Here is a 20,633-nt window from a genome sequence, read left to right as displayed (position 1 = left end):
ATTTTAGAACAACCCACCAGCTCTTAATGCAGTTAGATGGCCATAAAGGGTAAACTCACAATCACCTGCCAGATGTTTGCTTTTGTGCATTTTGTCTGAAAGCTTAATTACCTTTTGGCTCAAAAGATCTTTCTTCAGCTTTTCCAACTCTTCTTGCTGGCTTTGATACTTCAGCTGCAGTTCAGAGACTAGTTTGTTGCCATTACCAGAATACCACTCAGTTGGAGAAGAGTCACTGCTGTTCCGGTTTTTGCTTGATCCAATCATGTCTTTTAATGGACGCCTTGTTTTGTGTGGAATGCGGCCAAAATCGAATGGAAAAGCTGAACTACTCAGTCCTGCATAAAACAATTTCTTCTAGTTCAGTTCACTTAGTAAAAAGGCATTTCAAAGCATTCAGATTTCCTTTTAAAAATATGCTCATTAAAATTAGACTTTAAACAGCATTTAAACAGCCCAATACAATAGTGTTAAACATGCCTCATTTTCCAAGTGACTTCCTTTGGTGGGAAAAATATATAGCTCAAAGTCTTCTCCCCTCCCAGATAAAAGATTTAGCTCGTAAATTAATACTTGTGAAATAAGACATGAAGACAACTTTATCATTCATTACAGAAAATAAAAGATCCCCCAACTATGCCAAGGTAAACTTTGCTTCAAATAATTAACAGCTCAGAAGCGATCAGGGCAAAAACATCACTGATATCACAGCATACTGTTCTTTTAAGAGGCATTCAGTGTATGGTTTCACCTGCATTTACATAACCACAGGAGTATTCTTAGAGAGAAGGATGTTTTCTAACAGATTATATCACTTGGATGTCAGCTACAGTGCTCTTAAGGAGCTGTAAAAACGTCTTCACAAGTTTATTCCAGACACTGGTCAAATGTGAGAACCAGTTACTATGCATAGATGAGCTATCACTGCATATGCATCCCTACTTTTTCCCCCCATTTCAGAAGCAAGCCAATATAACATGCATATACATACTTCAGAGTCTAAAGGCAGTTCTGCTTCAATGGGTGACACTCAGCTGAGTAATCAAAAGCCTCAACATTACCCTTGATCCTGTAACTTTGCAACTCAAGTGACAAAACTAGAGATGATAACATGCTCAGGGAACCTGAAACAGTGGATAACAGGGCTTCGTACTTATTCTATTGTATCTGAATGGCAGGGGACTCCACACACATCATAAGGAATTAATTTTTTTAAAAGAATTTACAGAGCTCTGATGTGGTTTGTGAAGAAAAGATAAACTTCCCCTTATCTCCTGGAGACAGACATAACACAGTACACTATTCTAGAGAAGGTAAGGCATACGCTCCCGTTCCTTCCTCCCACTTCTACCTTTACTTCCTTCTGCCAAGTGTTTCCTCTTTTCTTCCAGTGCCATTGAGTCCTCCAAGTCTTTTGGGGTTGGATCCAGCAATTCCCACTCTTCAGTGGTATAAAATATGCTCTTACGGTTTTCGTTATTTCCTTTTCTTAAAGAGGACATTGAATTTCTGTGAAAAAGACAGCAGGAAAAGTGACAATGACTTCTCCATTTTGCATTCTTTTTATAAAGGGGTTTTCAAGACAACCACTGCAATTGAAACAGTAGCTAAAACACAGACAAAACCAATACCAAATAAAAGCTCAAAGAAAATAAAGCATATCCTACTAAATAGCACCTGCTATCAACAGCGCTATGTTTCAAGAACAGAGGAATTATTCTGCTGTAATAGAATATTAATATCTAGGAGACCACTACAGTCTTTTGTGTCATCCTCTGGTTTATCCTTGTTTTGGCAGTAGGGAAAAAATAAAATTAAAATTTAGAAGCAGCATCTCTTTATTGATCAGTTATTGTAGCTTAGAATTTTAAGATAACTGCCAAGCATTAAACAGAACAGCATGCAGTCAAAACATATATATGTTACAGTTCCACATTCTGGATTAATGTCAAACTTGGGATCATCCAAGAGACCTGCAGTAGCTGAATCACTGATGACAGACTCCTTTGCAGTTTTTCTTTCCTAAGGTGGAATGTTGCCAATTATCTGCAAGAACATTTCAGAGGCAACCTCTAAATTCCAGTCAGATAATTCTACAGAAGAACAATACATTTCATGAGCAGGATGAAGTGACCCTACTAGCTTCCCCCACAACCATCATGCAATCAGAAATCTTTAAGTCAACAGTTATGACCATGAGTATTAATGTAGCTCAGTATTGTAAAGTCTTTGTTCAACTAGAGAAGGAGATTCTACATCAATCCATATGAACCAGTTTAATGTTTTAGGTATAATGTTGTAAATATATTTAGTATCTCAGCATTTTCTACACAGTCTGTGTAAGATGAAGGCCCACAAAGATGCTTTCACTCAATCAGCCACATCCTCTCTTCTTACTCTTCAAACCTTAAGCCGAAAGTAACCCATATTACACCTTCAAGATCATTTGATGATCCAACCCAGTCTTTCAGCTTCACAAGAGATTTAACATCTGATCAAGGTGAACTCTAGGCTAATCATGATGCAGTGCAAAATTCCTATAGTCTGGTGAACTGAAAAATAATCAAGTACAATTTAAAAATAATCCTAAACTATTATACTAGAAATAACTATTTCAACAATCAGTTTGCAAACTTGACAAACACCGAATTATACTACACATTTCTTCCAGAAAGAATCACAATTTCTGTTGGGGGCCGGAAGCCTCATTTCATTGTTCAGACCTTCCATTCAAATTAAATAGATCAAACTGGGTGATGATTGATGTTATTTCCTAGGACACTCAAAATTAATAAGTGTCAGCTGGCATCTCTACAGCTAATCTCTGAATAGTGGCTGATCTCTTACTGTGCAACTCCACAACCGCCTGCTCTGCTCTTGGTCAATTTCAGTATTTAAAGCCTGTCTGAACACCACCTTTTAAAGCTTGAAAAAAATCACAAGGAACAAGAAGTCAAATGAGTTCTAGAAAAGCTTCTTCAAAAACTGCTGTTAGGCCCATGAATAATCCTAGCTGATGCTGAATTTTGTAAAGCTTTTGCATAGGATTGTTAAGGGCACTGAAGTAGCACTGCTTTATTGCTTTCTATTAGATTAAAAGTAGGTAGTTGAATTTAAAAAAACAATATTTATTTTCCTAAGCACAGTATGACAAGTACAACCAGTCAAACCATGCAAGACCTGATCATATGATCTAATGATTCTGTATTTTTAAATGTTTTGGATTTAAGTCTTATTTTATGATTATATAACTTGAGGTTACTGTAATTCAGTATGTTTCCAAGTCTATATTCTGCATAAATAAGAGACAAAAGTAGCTGACAGCATAAAGATTTAAAAAAAAAAAAAAAAATCAGGCCTAAATGTCTATATATGCCAATTAGTACTTGAAAATAGATTTTAAATAGTAGAAAAGCATGTTTCAACTTTAGTTTCTGTAAACATACACATAGCTTAACTCCAAGACATATTCCTCACTTTTCTTCAATGATTATTTCACCACTGCTACCTAGGATGCAAATGCAATTATAGCAACAGCTTCTCTGTCAAACACATAAGTGTGTTCAGGAGGAAGGATAAGTCTTTCAGACATCTAATAGATAAATACATGCTCCCAGCAATATAGAGAAAACTCTTTGAAGTTTTAGAAACACCCTGATCCATTCTCTAAGACTGAGGTTAAAACTAGTCATAATCCAATAAGATACTGGATAGTGCACACATATTCCAAGGTGATTGGATTCCACCCCAGCCCCAAATTGCATAGAATTGCTGGAGAATGGAGGAAAACAATCAACCACAACAGTACTGCTGTTTGCATATGTTTACTGCAATAGAGTTTTTAACATTTTAGTGGGGCTTTTTTTGCCACCAGTTTTTATAGTCACACTATTATGTCATTTTATTTTTCCAAGATTAATAATTAGCTTTCACTTTAATGAAAATATTAACCATCTTGTCCTAGTTCCACACAACTCACTAGACCTTCTTGTGATACACACTGAACGAATGCTGTTCAGCCTAGTAAAAGAAGATTGCTTGTCAATCAAGAAGTGACAAATAAGATTGCACATAAAATACAAGACTTACAGGACCACTTAATGCTTTTTCATAGGAGTTCCATTCAAAACAGTTTGAGCATAAACCAAAGCTGTGTAATGAGAAAGGCTGTCATCTGAAGGACCCTTGCACCATTACTGAATAGTTTTGCTTCTTAATTGGGCATCATTCATTGCAGGATTGAATGAACAAAAGATATGGGGAGTGGAAGCATGTAGTTATGATCATCTTTCATACTTATGCAAAATAAATCCAAATTAAGATTTTACATGCCCTACCCCTCTCTGGAGCAACTGAGGATAGCCATTAGAAGGAAAATCCACTTGCCCCTAACCAAACCTATGCTGAAGAAAATTGACCTTTCTTGCGAAAACTGCTACAGACTCAAGTCTTGGAGCAAATTTATATTACTAGATACAGGAACTTAAGGGCTTACAACCTGCTAGCTCAAAACAGGCAGGCATAATGCTAGTCCATAGCTTTTAAGACATGTCACTGCAAGGTGTATGCTAATGTGAATAAGTGTCAGAGATTCTAGCATATTACCATGCAGCTAAAGAGCTTCTGACAAGGTTATCAGACTCTTATGCCAGTGGTAGGATACATGGCCAGAGATAGTGCACAACTGTACACATCACACACACTTCAGTTTTTAGCTGCTGGCTCAGTAAATGCTCTGCAAAATGACTTTTCAAAAGCTCAGAAGAGGATGTTTGAGCAAAACAAGCAATCCTGACAAAGACACCATTTTGCACAGGTATCAGCTTGTAGGGGGGAATGCCTGCTTTAAAATTTAGAGCACATGGGGGCACTAGAGCACTCCATATAATCCCCCCCCGAATTAAGAAAAAAAAAAAAAAAAAAAAAAAATCTGTTAGTAGATACAATCAATGTTAATTTCCCAGGAATGTTTTCAGACAGATGAACCACTGCAGCTGAGTATCTCCAGGAAGAGTGGGATGGGGGAGGGTGCCATTCAGCCTGAAAGACCTTCACTGTGAAATCTTCTTACATGTTTATTCCCAGAGATCTGCAAGGACTCCAAGCCATTAGGACCACAGCTATACAGAGAAAGGCGAACTCTTGAATACCATCCTGCAGTATCTGCTGGGCCACTGCCACCAGAAACATTTCCCTCCAACCAAAAGTGCTTCCCAATCCACAACTCCACTGTTGCCTCTCTGGTCAGTTCCAAAGAAACATTAACACACACCAGCCAGGCAATACTGAGCAGTTTACCCTGACACTGCTCTCTAGCTAGACTTCCCCAAAGTGTATCCATATCCAATTCAGAAAAAGGAAAGGAAAGGGAAAAAAAAAAAAAGCTTTTAAAAGCTGGAAATACTTGTTTCAAGTATACAGGAGTTCACCTAAAAGAAATTGTTTCATGTTATCTTCCTTCTATTATGACCAAATTTAAGTTCTACCAAAGCAAAGTGGCTATGCAAACCCAAGAAAACATACAAGACTACCAGTTTAAACAGGACATGTAGTAACAGGATTTATATATTTCTTAATCCAGCCATAAGCCATCTCTTCTAGAACTTATATATTTCTTAATCCAGCCATAAGCCATCTTTTCTAGAACTTAAATGATGGTCTACACAGCAGTCTAAAAAAAAAAAACAAACAAAAACAAAAACAACAACACTTCCTAACCTCTCAGATCTCTGTGCTTAACAGGAAGCTTTAAAAGGAACATGTTTAACTCAACACTGCTGATGAAAACAACAACATTTTACTCACAGCTCAAGAAGGATGTGGTCTAGTTAGCCAAAGCTACAGCTCTGCTCTGTGAACTGCTCTGTAATAGCACTGTAATACCCTTTGAGTAAAGCAGAAGATCTATCTATGTGGGCAAAGTGTAAAAACATTTAGAAAGAAACTGTAACAGGAGAGCTGAAAACCAGTAGGACTGCTTTCCTTAAAGCAATTAATACTAAAGAGCAAACTCATTAAGAGTGAGGGGATAAGAAGTGGTTTTGCTGTTGTTCAGTAGGGGTCTGCCACATTTTTGCTCAGGAATTCAAACTACATCGATTTCAAGTCTGTGCCAGGCGCTTTTGCTTTTTTAAGAAGAAAATTAAGAAGAATGATTTATGTTGTTTTGATTTTCATCACTAAAAATACTTCATAAGCACTAAATACTATGGCTACTGCAATGCTAACAATTAGCTCCATTACACAATGAAGGATAAAAAGCAATACTAGTTGGGAATACAACTCCCAGCTCCCTGTTTGGGTTCAGAAAGCAAAGCCATCACTAGAAGTGCTTTACAAGACTTGAGTCTCCCTTTCAGGTATCAGTAATGCTACACAATGATGATCAGCTATGCCCTTCAAACAAATAAGTAGAATAAAGAAACAGTTTACTTGAAAAGATACAGTCCGATGTACTGATCCACCCCATCACCCTCAGTTCTTCTAAAACGCTCTGCCTACCACATACATACATCTTTCAGTAGGAAATAGTCTCTGCTGGCAACTATCAATCTCATGATAACTCTTTCTCCCATCTTCCCAACTTACTTGATTTCGGTACTCCATTGTTTAAGCGAGAAATTGATGGCACTTGGTTGGACTGGTGCAGGTTGGGAAGCTGCTTGTTCCCCCACCAGGTCTGTAGGAGAAGTCTCCACAGCTAGAATATTTCTAGCTCTCTCTGCTGAAGCATTTTGACTTAGGATACTCAAATCTACGTTTAAAAAAAAAAAAAAGAGAGAAAGAAAGAGAGAGAGAGAAAGAGAGAAAAAGAAAAATAGGCAAAACTTTCAGTAAGTAAAAGAATAGTGGCCATATAAAGTCATATACTACTAAGCCTGCTAGTAATGTAGTTAGGGGTTTATTTTAAATTGCAACATAACTTTATAAAACGCTCTGTTCAAATGAACTTTAAAAATAGCAAAGTGTTTTCCTCAGTGAGCTCTCAGTGCAGCCACATACATCTAATAACAGGACTCGTGTGATGCTCATGAAGCATTATTTCATGAGTGATATACAATCTCAATTAGCCAATATTGATTCATCTAGCTTAAGCTGCTACAAAGCCATAAAAATTAAGGTGATTAATTCTATTAATCCACAAAACCCCCTTGTAAAACAAGCTCAGGTCTATCAGAACTCCTAAGTTAGGAACAGTGTCACAAAAATACTGTAACACAGCTTCCAGGGTGCGTTTCATCCTAGAAGTTATTAATCCCAAAAGTGACACTGCTGCTGCAAGTCAATGAGCTTTACGGACTTGAGCCAGCTCTGTGCAAATTCAGCCTGGGCGCTCCCAGAGCCAAGAACATTAGCATGGGCACTGCAGACACGTCAGAGAGCTATTGGATCAGTGAAGATTTACTAGCTCTGGTTAAGCTGAATGCAGCCATACCTAAATTCATTCAGCCAAACTCTCTTGTGCACTTCAGCAAATCTACAGCTCAGGCACAGAGCCATGCAGATGTGCAGCTCAGGCCCAGCACTGCACACATGCCAGCAAACTCACCCAGGCTCTGAATGCCTCCACAGGAACCAGCCAAGAACTGGCACTAGCCCTGAGCCAGAGCTAATAAAGTCCAGAGGATCCAAGCTCATCCAGAACAGCTACCCAGGTCTCCAACATACCACACACACCATCCAACACGTGCTGTATAATCTGTAGTATATATGTTACCTCAGTGTTTCCATTATCCCAGATAGCTTGCTTTCTCCCTCACCCCTCCTCCAGCAGGCAGAGGGAATAGGAAATGCAGAGTATGGAATACATTATGAATAGCAAAGGCATTATAGAGAAGCATAAAGTGGTTTATGGCCTTCTACAAACTCTCTGAACAGGCAAGTTAAAAATAAGCTCAAATGTCATTTTCAGACCCTTCCCTGTATCATTCATGAAGAACTGATGTGGATTAAAAAGTCTTGAGAACACTCTCAGACTTGATTGAGCAGTTATATTATAAAGTAACACATCAGACAGGCTTCTGACTGAAATGATTCTCTGCAGGAAGGGAAAAACCCTGGGAAATCACAATACCCCGTTTTATCACTGGTTAGCCTTTCAGTCTTTGTTCTGACGATAACTTGGCACTAGCAGCAAGGCCATCTTTAAGTAAGCTGTACCCTCCAATTACTCAGCAGAGGGTTACTTTTATTTAGCCCATATCGAAGATTAGAAGTAGGAAGAGAGACCATTTTGTGAGGAAAAAATATATCAAACATCACTGACACTACAAATCTCTCAAACCCTTGAAAAATGGTATCTGAAACAGAAGTACATCATGTCATCTTTCAAATATAGGTACAAATTACACTGCCTTGACGTATTTTATGAACAGTGCTGATAGAAACTTCTTCAGTGCCTTATCAGCCAAACTAAATTTCAAATTCTTTTGGACCCTGGATGTTTGAGTTGAACAAAATTCAGCTAGGATAAGCTAGATAAAACTAACTTCTGATCATATTCACTGTCTAATAAAGGGGAAGATAACAGAATAGGTTTCGACTAAAACAAACAAACAACAAAAAAAACCACAACAAAAACCCACGCAACCCCATGCCCCCGCCCCTCAAAAAACCCAACAACCACACACCAAAAACTTAATGGTACCCAAAACCAGGCTGGAATACTAACATGCTGTTTTCATACTTAGAGCTTGTTTCATCTTCTACCTGTATGATCTGACAAGACTACAAAATCTCTTTATAGTATGGCCCAGGTAAATGAATTGCTCAAGAGCTGAATTTCTAATAAATGCCATTTCCTCTAATAGACAGGCTGATCAGTCTGGCTGAATCTTCTCTGAGTTCCTGAGGTTGCTCATTGTACATGATCCCCTGCTTACACCAGCCAGCTGATTGGTTAGAGGTATGGACTACACAGCAGGTACAGCACAACAATGTAATGTGGTTGTTAATGCAATCACCATGAAAAAAATAATCGTTTTTAAACTTATTTCAAAACACAACAATCTTATAAATACATGACATACCATTTTTTATTAATTCAAATTAAGACTTGAGGAACAGCATAATTAAGAAGTGAAATTATAAAAACTACATTAACATTCAATCAATTCCAAGGAAAAAAAAAAATCCCATATCCTGTAAAGAATAAATCATTTAGTTGACTTCCACAGCAGTAAGGCAGCTCCACGACTAATACTACAGAATAATTTTCTTAACATTAGTTTTCCCACAGCCCACTTTGAAAAATACTTTCACTGTATACTTTTGAAGAATACTTTCACTACCTTGAAAATTCTTAAGAACTTACCAAGCCTGATCCATAAAGCAGTACCTTAGCTTTACCTATGTTCCAGTTAGTGCAGATTCCTAAACTGAGGGGGGCAGCGGGGGGAGGGCAGGGAAGGAGAACAGGACAAAACAGGCAGGACTACAGTGAGCAATTTTGTTTCTGAAATGAAGATGTGCTACTTCCCCATTTAAAACAGTAGTGATAGCATCTGTATTCAAGCACTAGCAAAACAAACCAATTTCTATGCTCCAGTATAAAGCACATCAAATGCACATTCACTTTTTTTTTTTTTTTAATGCAAGACACATATCTTAGTCATCAATATGGAATCACAGCCTTAAAGAGTCCCTCAACTCTACAGGAAACTTTTAGAATACTTGTTTAAAAAAAAAAAAAAAAAAAAGAAACAATCATCAATCATTCAGGCTCTCTGCACTTTCCCCAGAAGAAATCCCTACTTAAACACTTCAGTTGACAACAAAGTCATCATTGTGTCTTGTCCTCAAAAATGAGATACTCTAGATGTAGTTCCAAATTCTACATAATGTAGTTTAACTGCAGGCTGGCCCTGAAATGGATGGGTCTACTCAGCCCATGCATTCTATCTTGGCATTCCCTGCACTGGATTTAATACTAACAATTAAAAAAAAAAACATATAAAGAAACAAACCACAACAACAACAAAAAAAAACCAAACCACAAATGGGTCAGCTTGCTGATCCAGAAAACCCCCAACAATTTACAAGAAAGGAAAATATCAGTTCAGTGATCTAAAGTGACTGGATTATGATTGCTAGATCTGACGCAAAACAAGAGTGAGGGAACAGTACCTACACAGACTACAGTGCCAGCAGGTTAATTTCACACTGTACTTAAGCTCTGAGGGAAGTAGCACAAACAAGAAAGAACAGAGTTTTGGGGCCAAGTTACTTATTATAGCTGATCTGATCCAACAGTCTGCTGCCAAAAGAGGGCAGTCCTGCCTGCCCCTTCACTCTGCCTTCCTGTATTTAGCCACTATGCCTTGCTCCCTCCCTTGCATCAGCTCTGGAAGTCCCCTGATGCCCAGTAAATATATTCCACTCATTAACCTAGCAGTAAAAAAACCAACAACCTTCCTTTCTGGCTAACTTCTGAACTCAACCAACTCAGCACAGGATCAGAAAAACACCACAAAATACAAAAAGGGAGACTACATAGCAGAAAATGAGGGGCTGAAGGTAGGAAGGCAAAGGTCTGAAAGAGCAAAAGCCTGTTACCCCTTCCAACACCTGCAAGCTGTTATATCTTTGCACATCAATACCTGTGTTCTTGCAGCATATGGTTTGAGAAGCTGCATATGGTTTGAGAAGCTGCTAACCAGACTGTCTGCTGCCAGAAAGGTGGTCTAAAACCATCCCACTTTGCATTCCCAACAACTCTCTTGAGCTAATCCTGGCATTCATCTGTTCCTACAGGAAGCTACATTGGCCAAAAACTAACCTGGAGAAAAAGATGTTTCCTGCTAGTTGCGGTCCCTGCGCTAGCATAAGGAAGGGTGAGACTAGCACCGGTGCTAGATCGAGGGAGAGAGCTGGGCTTTTCTTTAAGTAGTGACTAGCTGTTAGATTGGTGTAGCTGAAACATCAAGCTGAGCCCCTACAAAAACACAAACTCTCAAGGCAGCTGTGGTTGAGCAAGCAGACTGCCCTCAAATGAAAGCAGTAAACTGGGTTAGAGGACAATACTGCAGCATGGGATCTGAACTAGGGGAGGGGAGAGAAGGGTGGGGAAGACCACAGCTTAACATTTCTGGTTTTGCAGTATGAGCAAACTGAAATCAACAAAATATAAAATCTGTTGATGAAATATGTCTGACATCAAGACTCTGTTTAAACCCAAGAGAGCTTTACTAACACATCTAACTTGGCACAGAACAGGATTTTACTCAGTCTTATTTATGGGTAACAGAAATCAGCAAGGATCCATTTCTGTAATGATTCACGAATAAAACAATTCAGAACTGCCTGACCAATGCCGTAAAAAATGCAGAATAACTTTGTATAATACACTGATATGTTTTTGTAACTCTGACACTAGTCTAAAATTACATTTTGCTTGGCTAAAGGTATTGCAGAGACTGAATTTCACTTACGTAGTATCAGTGCAAACTGCCTTCCAGTTTTAAAAGGCAGGAAATTTTTATCACAGTCAGACAGATTCACCACACCATACTTTTTCAGAAACAAAGTATGGTCATTCAGAATTCAAAATATACCCGTTCCCATTAAAAAATGGGGTTTACATCTCAGGATACTTAACACACTAAGCTTTTAAGATATTGCAACCACTAAAAGACAACTTATCTAACCTAAACTGTACTTTGCCACTTAATGACACCTAGCCATAAGACTACTTCATTTTACTTCATTTCTAAAAATCTGTTTTTAAAATCAACAGTTTTCATAAGAGATATGAAATCACACATAAAATTACATTTATGTTAAATAAATCATCAACATATGCAAAGTTTACATAGAGTTACTTGATAACAAGTTGTGACAAAAAACTTCCTAAGACTTCTCTATCCAAGTGCTATGCCTTGCACTGATTAACTGACAACGAACAGAAATATGCATTCTGTTTTTACTCAAATTTTCAACCTACCAGGGTTGTCTTTGGCAACAAGACCTTTGGAAAAGTCACTTGGTGTTGGGGAAGTTCGGCTGTCCCTTTTTGCTGCGTCAAGGTTGTTACAATATTCCCACCTCTTCTGTTGAAGTTCCTGAAGCCAGTATGTCATATCCTGACGAGTTGCAGCCTACAACACAAAGAACCAGAGCACTGATGAGATCAGTGTGTCTCTTTGGTATATGAATACAGAAATTCCAAGTGCAATAAGAAAAACCAACCCAGATAATTTGCAGACCAGCAAGGTATCATCACCCAAAACCAATATTATTTAACAGAAACTACCACTAACATACTAGATGTACCTTGTGCACACATACACATCCCTGACTTCCATGCCAAATCCATTTTCCATTAGAAATAGTCACATGCATTTTTTTCTCCAGTTTTACACTCAAACATTAGAGAACGCAGCAGCAGCATTTTATATTTTACACACAAAGCGTTTAAATATATAACTACAAAACTGTATTATGAAAAAAAAAAGCTCTCATACACACTCTGGAAGATTCTCATATTCTTTTTTTAACTTGCTTTATTACTAGCAGAAACCAACAGATTAATAATGCATTGTAAAGCCTCTTACTTTAATGACTAAGTCTACATACTGTGTTACCTCATCATCCCATGAGCTAACTAACTATGGAAAGATCATATTTAAAACAAAAAAAACCCAACGTGAATATTTACTCTACAAGCATACAGTCATTAACATGAATAAGTGAGCAAGAATTCAAACACATCTTTAAGCTTCAGTAAGAATCACAGCTAAAAGAGTAATTTCAACGTGTGTCAAATGACAATCTACAAACATCAACAAGATACTAAGTGATGGTAACTGACATTGCAGGTGGTCACTTGGAAAAGTCATTTTATTCCAACATACATCCTCAGCTGCCTGTCTAAAACAAATACCTGACACTAATAACATGGTAGGTTCAAGAACAAAAAGTTAACACTTGTGAAGAGACACGCACCTAAGTCCTTTGGCTTGTAAGCACACAGAGTGCTTACCTTTTAGCCAGTCTTTCTCCTACCTTCTCCAAAAGTGGTTGGTGGCATTACCAATGAAAAACCCTCATTACTTGGGCAAATGACTGTGTTTACTCTTTAAAGACAACTTAATTCCAAATAACTTCCTGTTCTGTTTATCACAACTGAAGAGGGTACCTGTGCAGGGCACAGCTGCAAAAGAATGAAGAGCAACAAACAACACCAATTTCCTTACAAAGGAAGTACAGTAAGTGCTACATGAAGCACATAAATGGCACAGATTTGTCTTCATTTTTTTCTATGAGAACACTTTTGGTCTAGTCAAACTGAAGATCCATCTACCATCATATTTTGACCCTGAGAGCAGCTAATTACAAGACAGAACATAAGCAATATGGCAAACAAGAACTGATGTTTCCCCAGGGTGCTCTCTCTGGCTCAGTAATCTGCCATCTTAGTGTTTAGCAATCACAGAGACAGCTTTTTATTTTACGATTTGGCTTTTTGTACCCTTATGAGCTTTAACATCCACAACATCCTACAGCAAATGGCTCTGAAGCACTGTGCAAGCAAGTTAATTAGAAAACAGACACAGTTACTCCTGGAGCTCCTGCTCCAGTTCCTCTCAATACATCATACACAGAAGAAGACATAAGATACATAAATCAAATAAACATTCATAAATCCAATCAAGTAGCGAAAAAAAAAACAAATAGTGATACAAGAGGACATAGCAGGTTCACTTTTCTCAGTTGGTAAGGTATGTAAGCAAGATACTTCTAATCTGAAATGGAAATTAGTTTTTTATTTATTCTTGATTGCTCACAGGAAACTGAAGGAAAACATTTCCCTCATAAAAAAAGACATGGGAAAAGAATAGTTTAGAAGTGTCTATGAGGTTTCTTAGAAAGTGTCAAAGAACTGGACAGCGGGAAACATCAATCCACACAACCATCACTGGCAGTTTTGGAATGACCACAGCAGCAGGCTTTAAGTCTACAGACTCCAGGCACTTTTTGCAAAGAGTAAACGTCTCCCCTTCTATTTCTAGCACAGAAGTATTTCTTTTGAAGTTTTATCCAGTGGCAAGTCTTCCTTTACAGTAAATTTGAGAGCTTATACACCCTTTAGATAGACTCAAACACAGGCCTTGTAAAAGCAACGTTTTACTATGCTCCAGCAGAAAACCACCAAGAATTCAAAGAGCTTCCACTAACACAGGATGTAGTACTTAAGTGGTTCTCTTTGCTACCACAACATAGCTAATGAGACAATTCACCTGGAGTCAATCTAAGTTATACCTACAATTAACTTCTGCCCATGACTACTTCATCTTAACAAGCCTTTTTCACAATTTGTCCCATTACCCTCTGCCCAATAGTCTTTAGAAAACCATGAATTGATTTTATTGGAGTTGCTCCTAGTTGTTGCTTTTAAATTCCCAATTGCATTTGTTCTCTGCCGAGCAGCACATATGCATCCTCAGTTTACAAGTGATGTTATTGTTACACAATGGGTCAGTTAGCAGTTATGGTCCTTCAATATAAAACAGGATAGCAAACCAGTACAAGTTTCTCACTCCCCTGTTTTAAGTAATTTTCCCAAGAATTACTCGGTACCCTGCAGCTGCACCCTGCCTGTTACTCTGCCTGCCTTCCTTCCTTCCCATACATGGTCTTCCTTCTCTTACGGAGTTTTCCACTCCCTTTGAACAGTTTTTGCTGAGTTTATACATGCATCTTAATTATTTACTTTACAAGTAAAGGAGTATCCTGAGAATCTCTGTTAAGATGAGTTTTGTTTAAACAAATTTAATCTTTGAAGCTTGCTGTTTGAAATGGATTTTTTTTTTCTTTTAAAACCACACATAGAATACTTTGTCTCCCTCTTCCCCTACTCTTAAGCAAAAGACAAATTTGCAAACTTTTTTTTAACTCACTTTACCTGTCAGAGAAAGGAACACTTCCATGCTTGCCCCATTTCTCATGGCTTCTCTGAGTATTTGGCTATTGCCCACCATGAGAGACAGAACATATAACTAGGTGCAGCGTCGATCAGATCTCAGAAAAAATCCTTATTTGTACAAACTACTGCGTGGCACTGCAGTAAGAACAAACCTTAGCTAGCCACATTTTAATGGAGGCATTTCTGTGAGAAGAAAAAACACTAAAATGTCATCCGAACTGATGCACGGTAAGGAATTACTATTGCAAACTTACAGGCAACAGTAGCAACCCAAGACTCTGTAAGTGAAGAGACATTAAGAGTCCCATGTATTTTTCAATATAAATGATGGCAAATTATTGTTATTGACTTAAAACCATTCCCCTATATTCTCCCACTAAGGATGCTGCAGGAACTGCTGCCTTCTGATGCACACACGACACAAACAGGAGAATTATTTGGGGAAACTAACTACCCAGTGGCATCATCTACCTGGACTCACTGGTGGAACATGTATGCCAATATCAAACACTTCCTGGAAGAGTCCAAAGAAATGCAACAAGCAAACGTGACATTTTGAGGAAACTCAGGAAAATTCTTGCCACAATCCTCTTCTGAACACAGACAAACTCTCCCTCAAGCTTTTTTAAGCTTTTTTGTAAAAGGGAACATCACTGGGAAGTTTGCATTTCTTAAGATTTACTAATCTTACTATGCTCAAACAGCAGATTTGGAGTCAGATGGCTTTTTTTGGAGGGCAGCCCAACTTTTAATTAAAGCATTGCAACCACTAACCAGCAAAGTTGGGGGAGGAGGGGGGGCAGGATCAGCTCAGGAAACAAATCACCTTCACTGCTGAGGTACCTTCTAAGCTGAGTTAGGCCCTAATGGTGTTAGGTCCTACGACAATACTACTTAAGCTTGAGCACCCCATTATTAATCTCCACCACATCCTTGAAGTTTATTGACAAATCAGACTAAAAGCTCCTAAATAATTCTGATTTTAGCAAGTTTGGTGTCCCAATACTTTCAAGGATCTGGGCTCCAAAATCTGCAGTGTCTGGAATGTTTACTACTTGGCCAATAACCCAGAAAAGTTTTTTCTTAAAGAAGTCTGTGCAATTTCTGTTCCCTCCCAATTCACCACTGCTCACAAAGAAGTTATCCACGCAGAAGTGACTAGAAACACAGTCTATCATCACTGACCAGTGTTTGTTTCAAAAGAAAGTGAACTGTGTCACTATAAGACACAGCTTTAAAAATAAATGAGAAATGACCCCTTTGTTCATTTATATATATTCATAATGCTAATTCTTTTCTCCCTTAATGACCAACCTCACTGTGCAAACACAGGCAAATATTCACTTGACTGTATTACCAGCATTCTGTTACAGCAAGTATTTGCATCATCAGGTCCTTTCCATGAAAATATTCTCAAACATAATCTATCCATACTTCATGAAGTACACAATTTTCTCTGCTTCTTTACCTAAAGTGATGGTACCTGTTGTATATTTTAAATGGAAAAGCTTTTTACACACACTTAACTTCTAATATACTTTAACTGTTGGAAATATATAGGAAAGCTACAATCATGCAAGTGCCAGGCTGGTTACCTATGCTTCCAAATTATGAACAATTTGCCTTATTTGCTGTAAAGGCTACAGTATATTTTTCCTGAAATTGTTATCAAACTGAAAAACAAGCCCCAAGTCTATCATACAGTCCTCAGCTCCGATTAAATGACGAAGACTGAGCAATCCATACGATTAAATCACTACATTAACAACAAACTGAGGCACTACAAAGAAATAATGCATTCCTCAACAGTGCCATCATTTCAATCTGGAATTCCAGTTGCTTTTTTCTTATTGCTCTTCTCAGCTTATAATACTGAATGGGAAAGAAGATCACAAGATCTGGAAATTTTGAACGAGCAACAAATTGAGGAAAACAAGGCATGTGAGTTAGAGGGTGAAGAATACATTAGAGGGTGAAGAATACATTTGACTTGACTTTATTCCTCCTGCTCTGCGTGTAACGTTTGCTTGATAGATTAAATCACATTTGTTTTCAACAGGGGCTGGATCAGTCGTGGGGAGGGTGGGGGTGTGTGTTTTGGTTTTTTTAATTTAACATCCTCAATTCATTCTTAATTCTGTGTCTACCTAACTTAGCTGAAAAATGTTTTTAAAGGCTTTAAAGAACCATCGTGTTGGGTAGAAGAAAATTAACTCCAGCTGCAAAAGCCTTACCCCTTGGTGAATCACACAGCCACAAAAGACCAGTTGGTCCTGCAACATCCCTCAAGTTTTTCATTAATTCCTTTTTTATTATATAAACACCTATAACATAATAGCATTTTTATGGCCAATCACTTGGCCACTTTAGAGCAAGCATCATAACAATACGAGAGGGAGATGACACAAATTTTTTTTTTTTTTTGCTAATTACAGAAATGACCTTGACTTCCTTAACTGGCACCTTTTCTCAATCCCCATAAGGGACACATGAAGAGAGCTCCAGTCCATGCAGGTTCCTTCCTAGAGACTACAGGAAAAAAAAGAATACAAAAAGCACAGGCAGAGCAGTAACATCACAAACTAAAAGAAACCAAGAAAAATATGAAAAAGGAAACTCCCTGTTCCTTACGCTTGTGCATGGGTGTTGAGTATGATTTGTATCTTCATGACTGCAGAAAACACCCGAGGCTGCTGCTAGAGTACTGTTTGCCAGACTAGTTATTTATTACAGAGGTGGCATATAGTATTTCCCACTATAAGCCTAATCATAAGTTACATGTTTCTCAACAAAGGCCCTCCAAAAAGAATCCTCAAAACAAAACATGCATTATGTCTTTTCCTGTAGATTTCCACATAAAAATCACTAGATACTAATTAAAAACAAACAAACAAAACCCCCTCAAACTAACAAAAATCAAAGCTTACATCAAGTCTGCAGTTTTAACTTCTGTAACATGAACACTTGGGCTATACAGGCAGATTCATGGAAAGCAATAAAAACTTTGGTTATGGTGATACAAAGAAAAAGTAGTTTTTACGTGTGATTGCATGCAAAACTGCCAATTACACTGCTTTTCCTCAACCAAATATAGTTAAAATTATTGTTATGTTAGTTTTCCAGTTAAATAACTTGCTTACTCTTCAGTAAAGTGTGTTAATGATTCCTTATTTTGACAAACATTTATATTTATCAAAAGGGAATACTGAAGACCTTTACACAATCATGTTCTACAATCTCAGCATTTATTATCACTGCTCAAATCTCCACTATTAAATAAGTGTATAAGAAAGACCTTTTCCAATGTTCAATAGGAAGTTCTGCTGTTTAATAACTTTAAGTCTTATACTCTAATATTAAGGATCTTGCTAAAAAAGAACACAGCTCATGTGAAAACTCACGCTCAATGCACAAGAACATTCCTTGAGGGAAATATATGCCTCAATAGCAATCAAAAATAATGGCTACTCAGGAGAATTTATTTCTTCTTTATTGAGTGGAAATGGTTTCCTTGGGTTTTTTTCCTAAGCATGACAATAAAGGAAAGATATGTAAAACAATCCTGACGTTTACCTCTCATCCTGTGAGAGTCTGAGTCCTTGCAAAGGCAACGTGATAAGGAGCCTCTGCTACTATCAGGAAACAATTCTCCCTCCTCCTCTTCCTTCCTCCCAAAGCAGTCTAGATGAAGACTTCTGCCATACATCACTTTTTTTTCAAAATCAACACCCCAAAAGTGAAAACCAACCACACCCTGTCAACTTCCAAAACCACAACCCACCAGATTTCCACGGAAATCTTTTTTCTACCCAGACGTTTCCACAGAACCCACTCAACCAAGCCGGCTAGCCCGTCCTGCTCCAAACGGATCGTGCTCACCAGTCGCATTTTCTTTCCCTTCAGAGGAGCACTTTAAAAACAAAATCATGAAGAGGAAAAAAAAAAGGAAAACCCGTAACTAACGCTAGGGATGGCCCAGTATGGCTGATCTACTCTGCCTTTGCAACATATTACTTCTCTTCTTTAAAAAAAAAACCCACAGCCCCGCTTTGGAGGCGCAGCCAGCGCTCTGCGGGCGTCGGAGCCGGCGGGGGAACGGCCAAGCACCTCAGGGGCAGGCAGCGAGCGAGCTGCTCCCAGCGCCCACCGCCCGCCCCAGCCCAGCCGGCCCCAGCGCTGAGGGGACGGGGGACGGGTCCCGCCCCGCGGGGAAGGCGGACGGGCGCCCGCCCCCGGGCCTACCTTGAGCACGGCGACGGCGCCGTTGGGGCCGTGCACCTCGAAGGCGGCGCCCTCGTCTCCCGCGGCGGCGCCGGCCTCGGGCTGATGGTAGCTGAAGCAGGCGGAGGCGATGTCGATGCGCCCAAGGGGCAGCGCCTCCTGCGGCCCCTTGAAGTAGTAGAGGTAGCAGCGGCGGGGGTCGAAGACGAACCAGCGGCTGCGGAAACCGCGCAGGGGCCCCTTGCCCGACAGCTTCTGCAGGTACCCGCACAGCTTGGGGGTGCCGCCGCCGGCCTGCTCCCCCGCCGGGCCCTCCTCCCCCTCCGAGCCCGCCGCCGGCATCGCTTCGCCTCGCCGCGGACGCAGCCTCGCCCGCCGCGCAGGGAGCCGGCCCGGCCCGCGCCGCGCCGCCTCACGGGACTTGTAGTGCGGCCGCCGCGGCCCGGCCCGCGCAGCTCGCCGCGCCGCCGGCCCTCCCCCGCGGGCAAAGCCGAAGACCCGGGGCCGGCCCGCCCCGGCTGCCGTGCGCGGCCCCGCTGCTGCCCGCTGGGACAGCGGAGACGGAGCCCCGAGGGGAGCGTCGGCCTTCGTACGGCCCGCTTCCAGGAAATCGGGGCGACATCGGCCGCTGCTGACGTGGAAAGCCACCCGGCTCGATAACGCGTCGGGCTGCTGCCTGCTCTCCTCACGCGCCGACCCTGGCGTTACTGCCACTGGGCTCCAATGCTTTTGTGACTGCATTAAAAACTATTTTCCAAGCCGTGGTCTAGCCCACGATCAGATTAAAACCCTTCTCTTGTTGGGAATGGTATTGCTCATTTGTAGTCTCCCACTCCGCACCTTATCTCTGCCCCAGCGCCTTCCCTGACGCTGCGGCAGTAACCGAAGGAGCGCGTGGGGCACGCGATGCCTCCACCACCTCTCTGCAGCATTTGATCTTACTTCCCAAACCCTCACTGCTCTGCCTGTTGATGGGCATTTAAAAATCACTCCCGAATTGTATTATTTATGGGAAAAACTATGGAACATGGAGGAAGCAGCGGGTAAAAAGCTGTAGCTCACAGGGTTTAGATTTGTGAATGGCTACAGGCCAAACTGTGTTTTTACATTTCACTGAAACGTCTAGCACATTTTGGACTCAAGGGGACTTCTACTGTTAGTAATAGAGAACTTCAGTAACAGGAAACGACTGAGAAGAGATCAAGCTGTCACAGGGAGGTACATAATTTCACGTAATTTCTCCTTGTGTTTGGAACGCAGTATATGCCTATTTCCATCAAACATGCCTAACGCTCTGGGTACAGAGAAAACAGTTTGATGTGGCATAATAATCCAAAAATGGGAGGAGAAAATTCCATGTTTAATGGCATTCAGCTTTTCATTCCCAACCTTAAATGCAGCACAAAAGGTTTGCTGTCAAAATCGTTGTTGCAATGGCTGGAGCTAATGTTTGCAACGGTGGTTTTACTAGGATTATGCTATTTATGAA

General features: G+C 39.8%; 1 protein-coding gene across 3 annotated transcripts in view; it reads right to left on the bottom strand.

The window, feature by feature from the left end:
- TBC1D2B (TBC1 domain family member 2B) overlaps window positions 1-19,918 on the bottom strand; it is a 38,467-nt gene extending 18,549 nt beyond the window's left edge. The window contains exons 1-5 of one of the 3 annotated variants that reach the window (XM_069797954.1): window positions 19,166-19,918; window positions 11,942-12,095; window positions 6,589-6,754; window positions 1,352-1,509; window positions 112-338 (exon numbers count right to left, since the gene is read on the bottom strand). In XM_069797954.1, the coding sequence (XP_069654055.1) occupies window positions 112-338; window positions 1,352-1,509; window positions 6,589-6,754; window positions 11,942-12,095; window positions 19,166-19,885 (1,425 nt within the window). In that variant the 5' untranslated portion in view covers window positions 19,886-19,918. Of the gene's footprint in view, window positions 1-111; window positions 339-1,351; window positions 1,510-6,588; window positions 6,755-11,941; window positions 12,096-18,496; window positions 18,518-18,704; window positions 19,083-19,165 lie in introns of those variants that run through there. The other 2 variants (XM_069797955.1, XM_069797956.1) reach the window with 2 other exon arrangements.
- Window positions 19,919-20,633: the final 715 nt, after the last annotated feature.

This window comes from Haliaeetus albicilla, chromosome 12 (genome assembly GCF_947461875.1).
Source record: "Haliaeetus albicilla chromosome 12, bHalAlb1.1, whole genome shotgun sequence".
In the NCBI taxonomy this organism is placed as follows: domain Eukaryota; kingdom Metazoa; phylum Chordata; class Aves; order Accipitriformes; family Accipitridae; genus Haliaeetus; species Haliaeetus albicilla.
The sequence above is the reverse complement of the archived record's forward strand: the minus strand, read 5'-3'. Positions and strand labels throughout refer to the sequence as shown.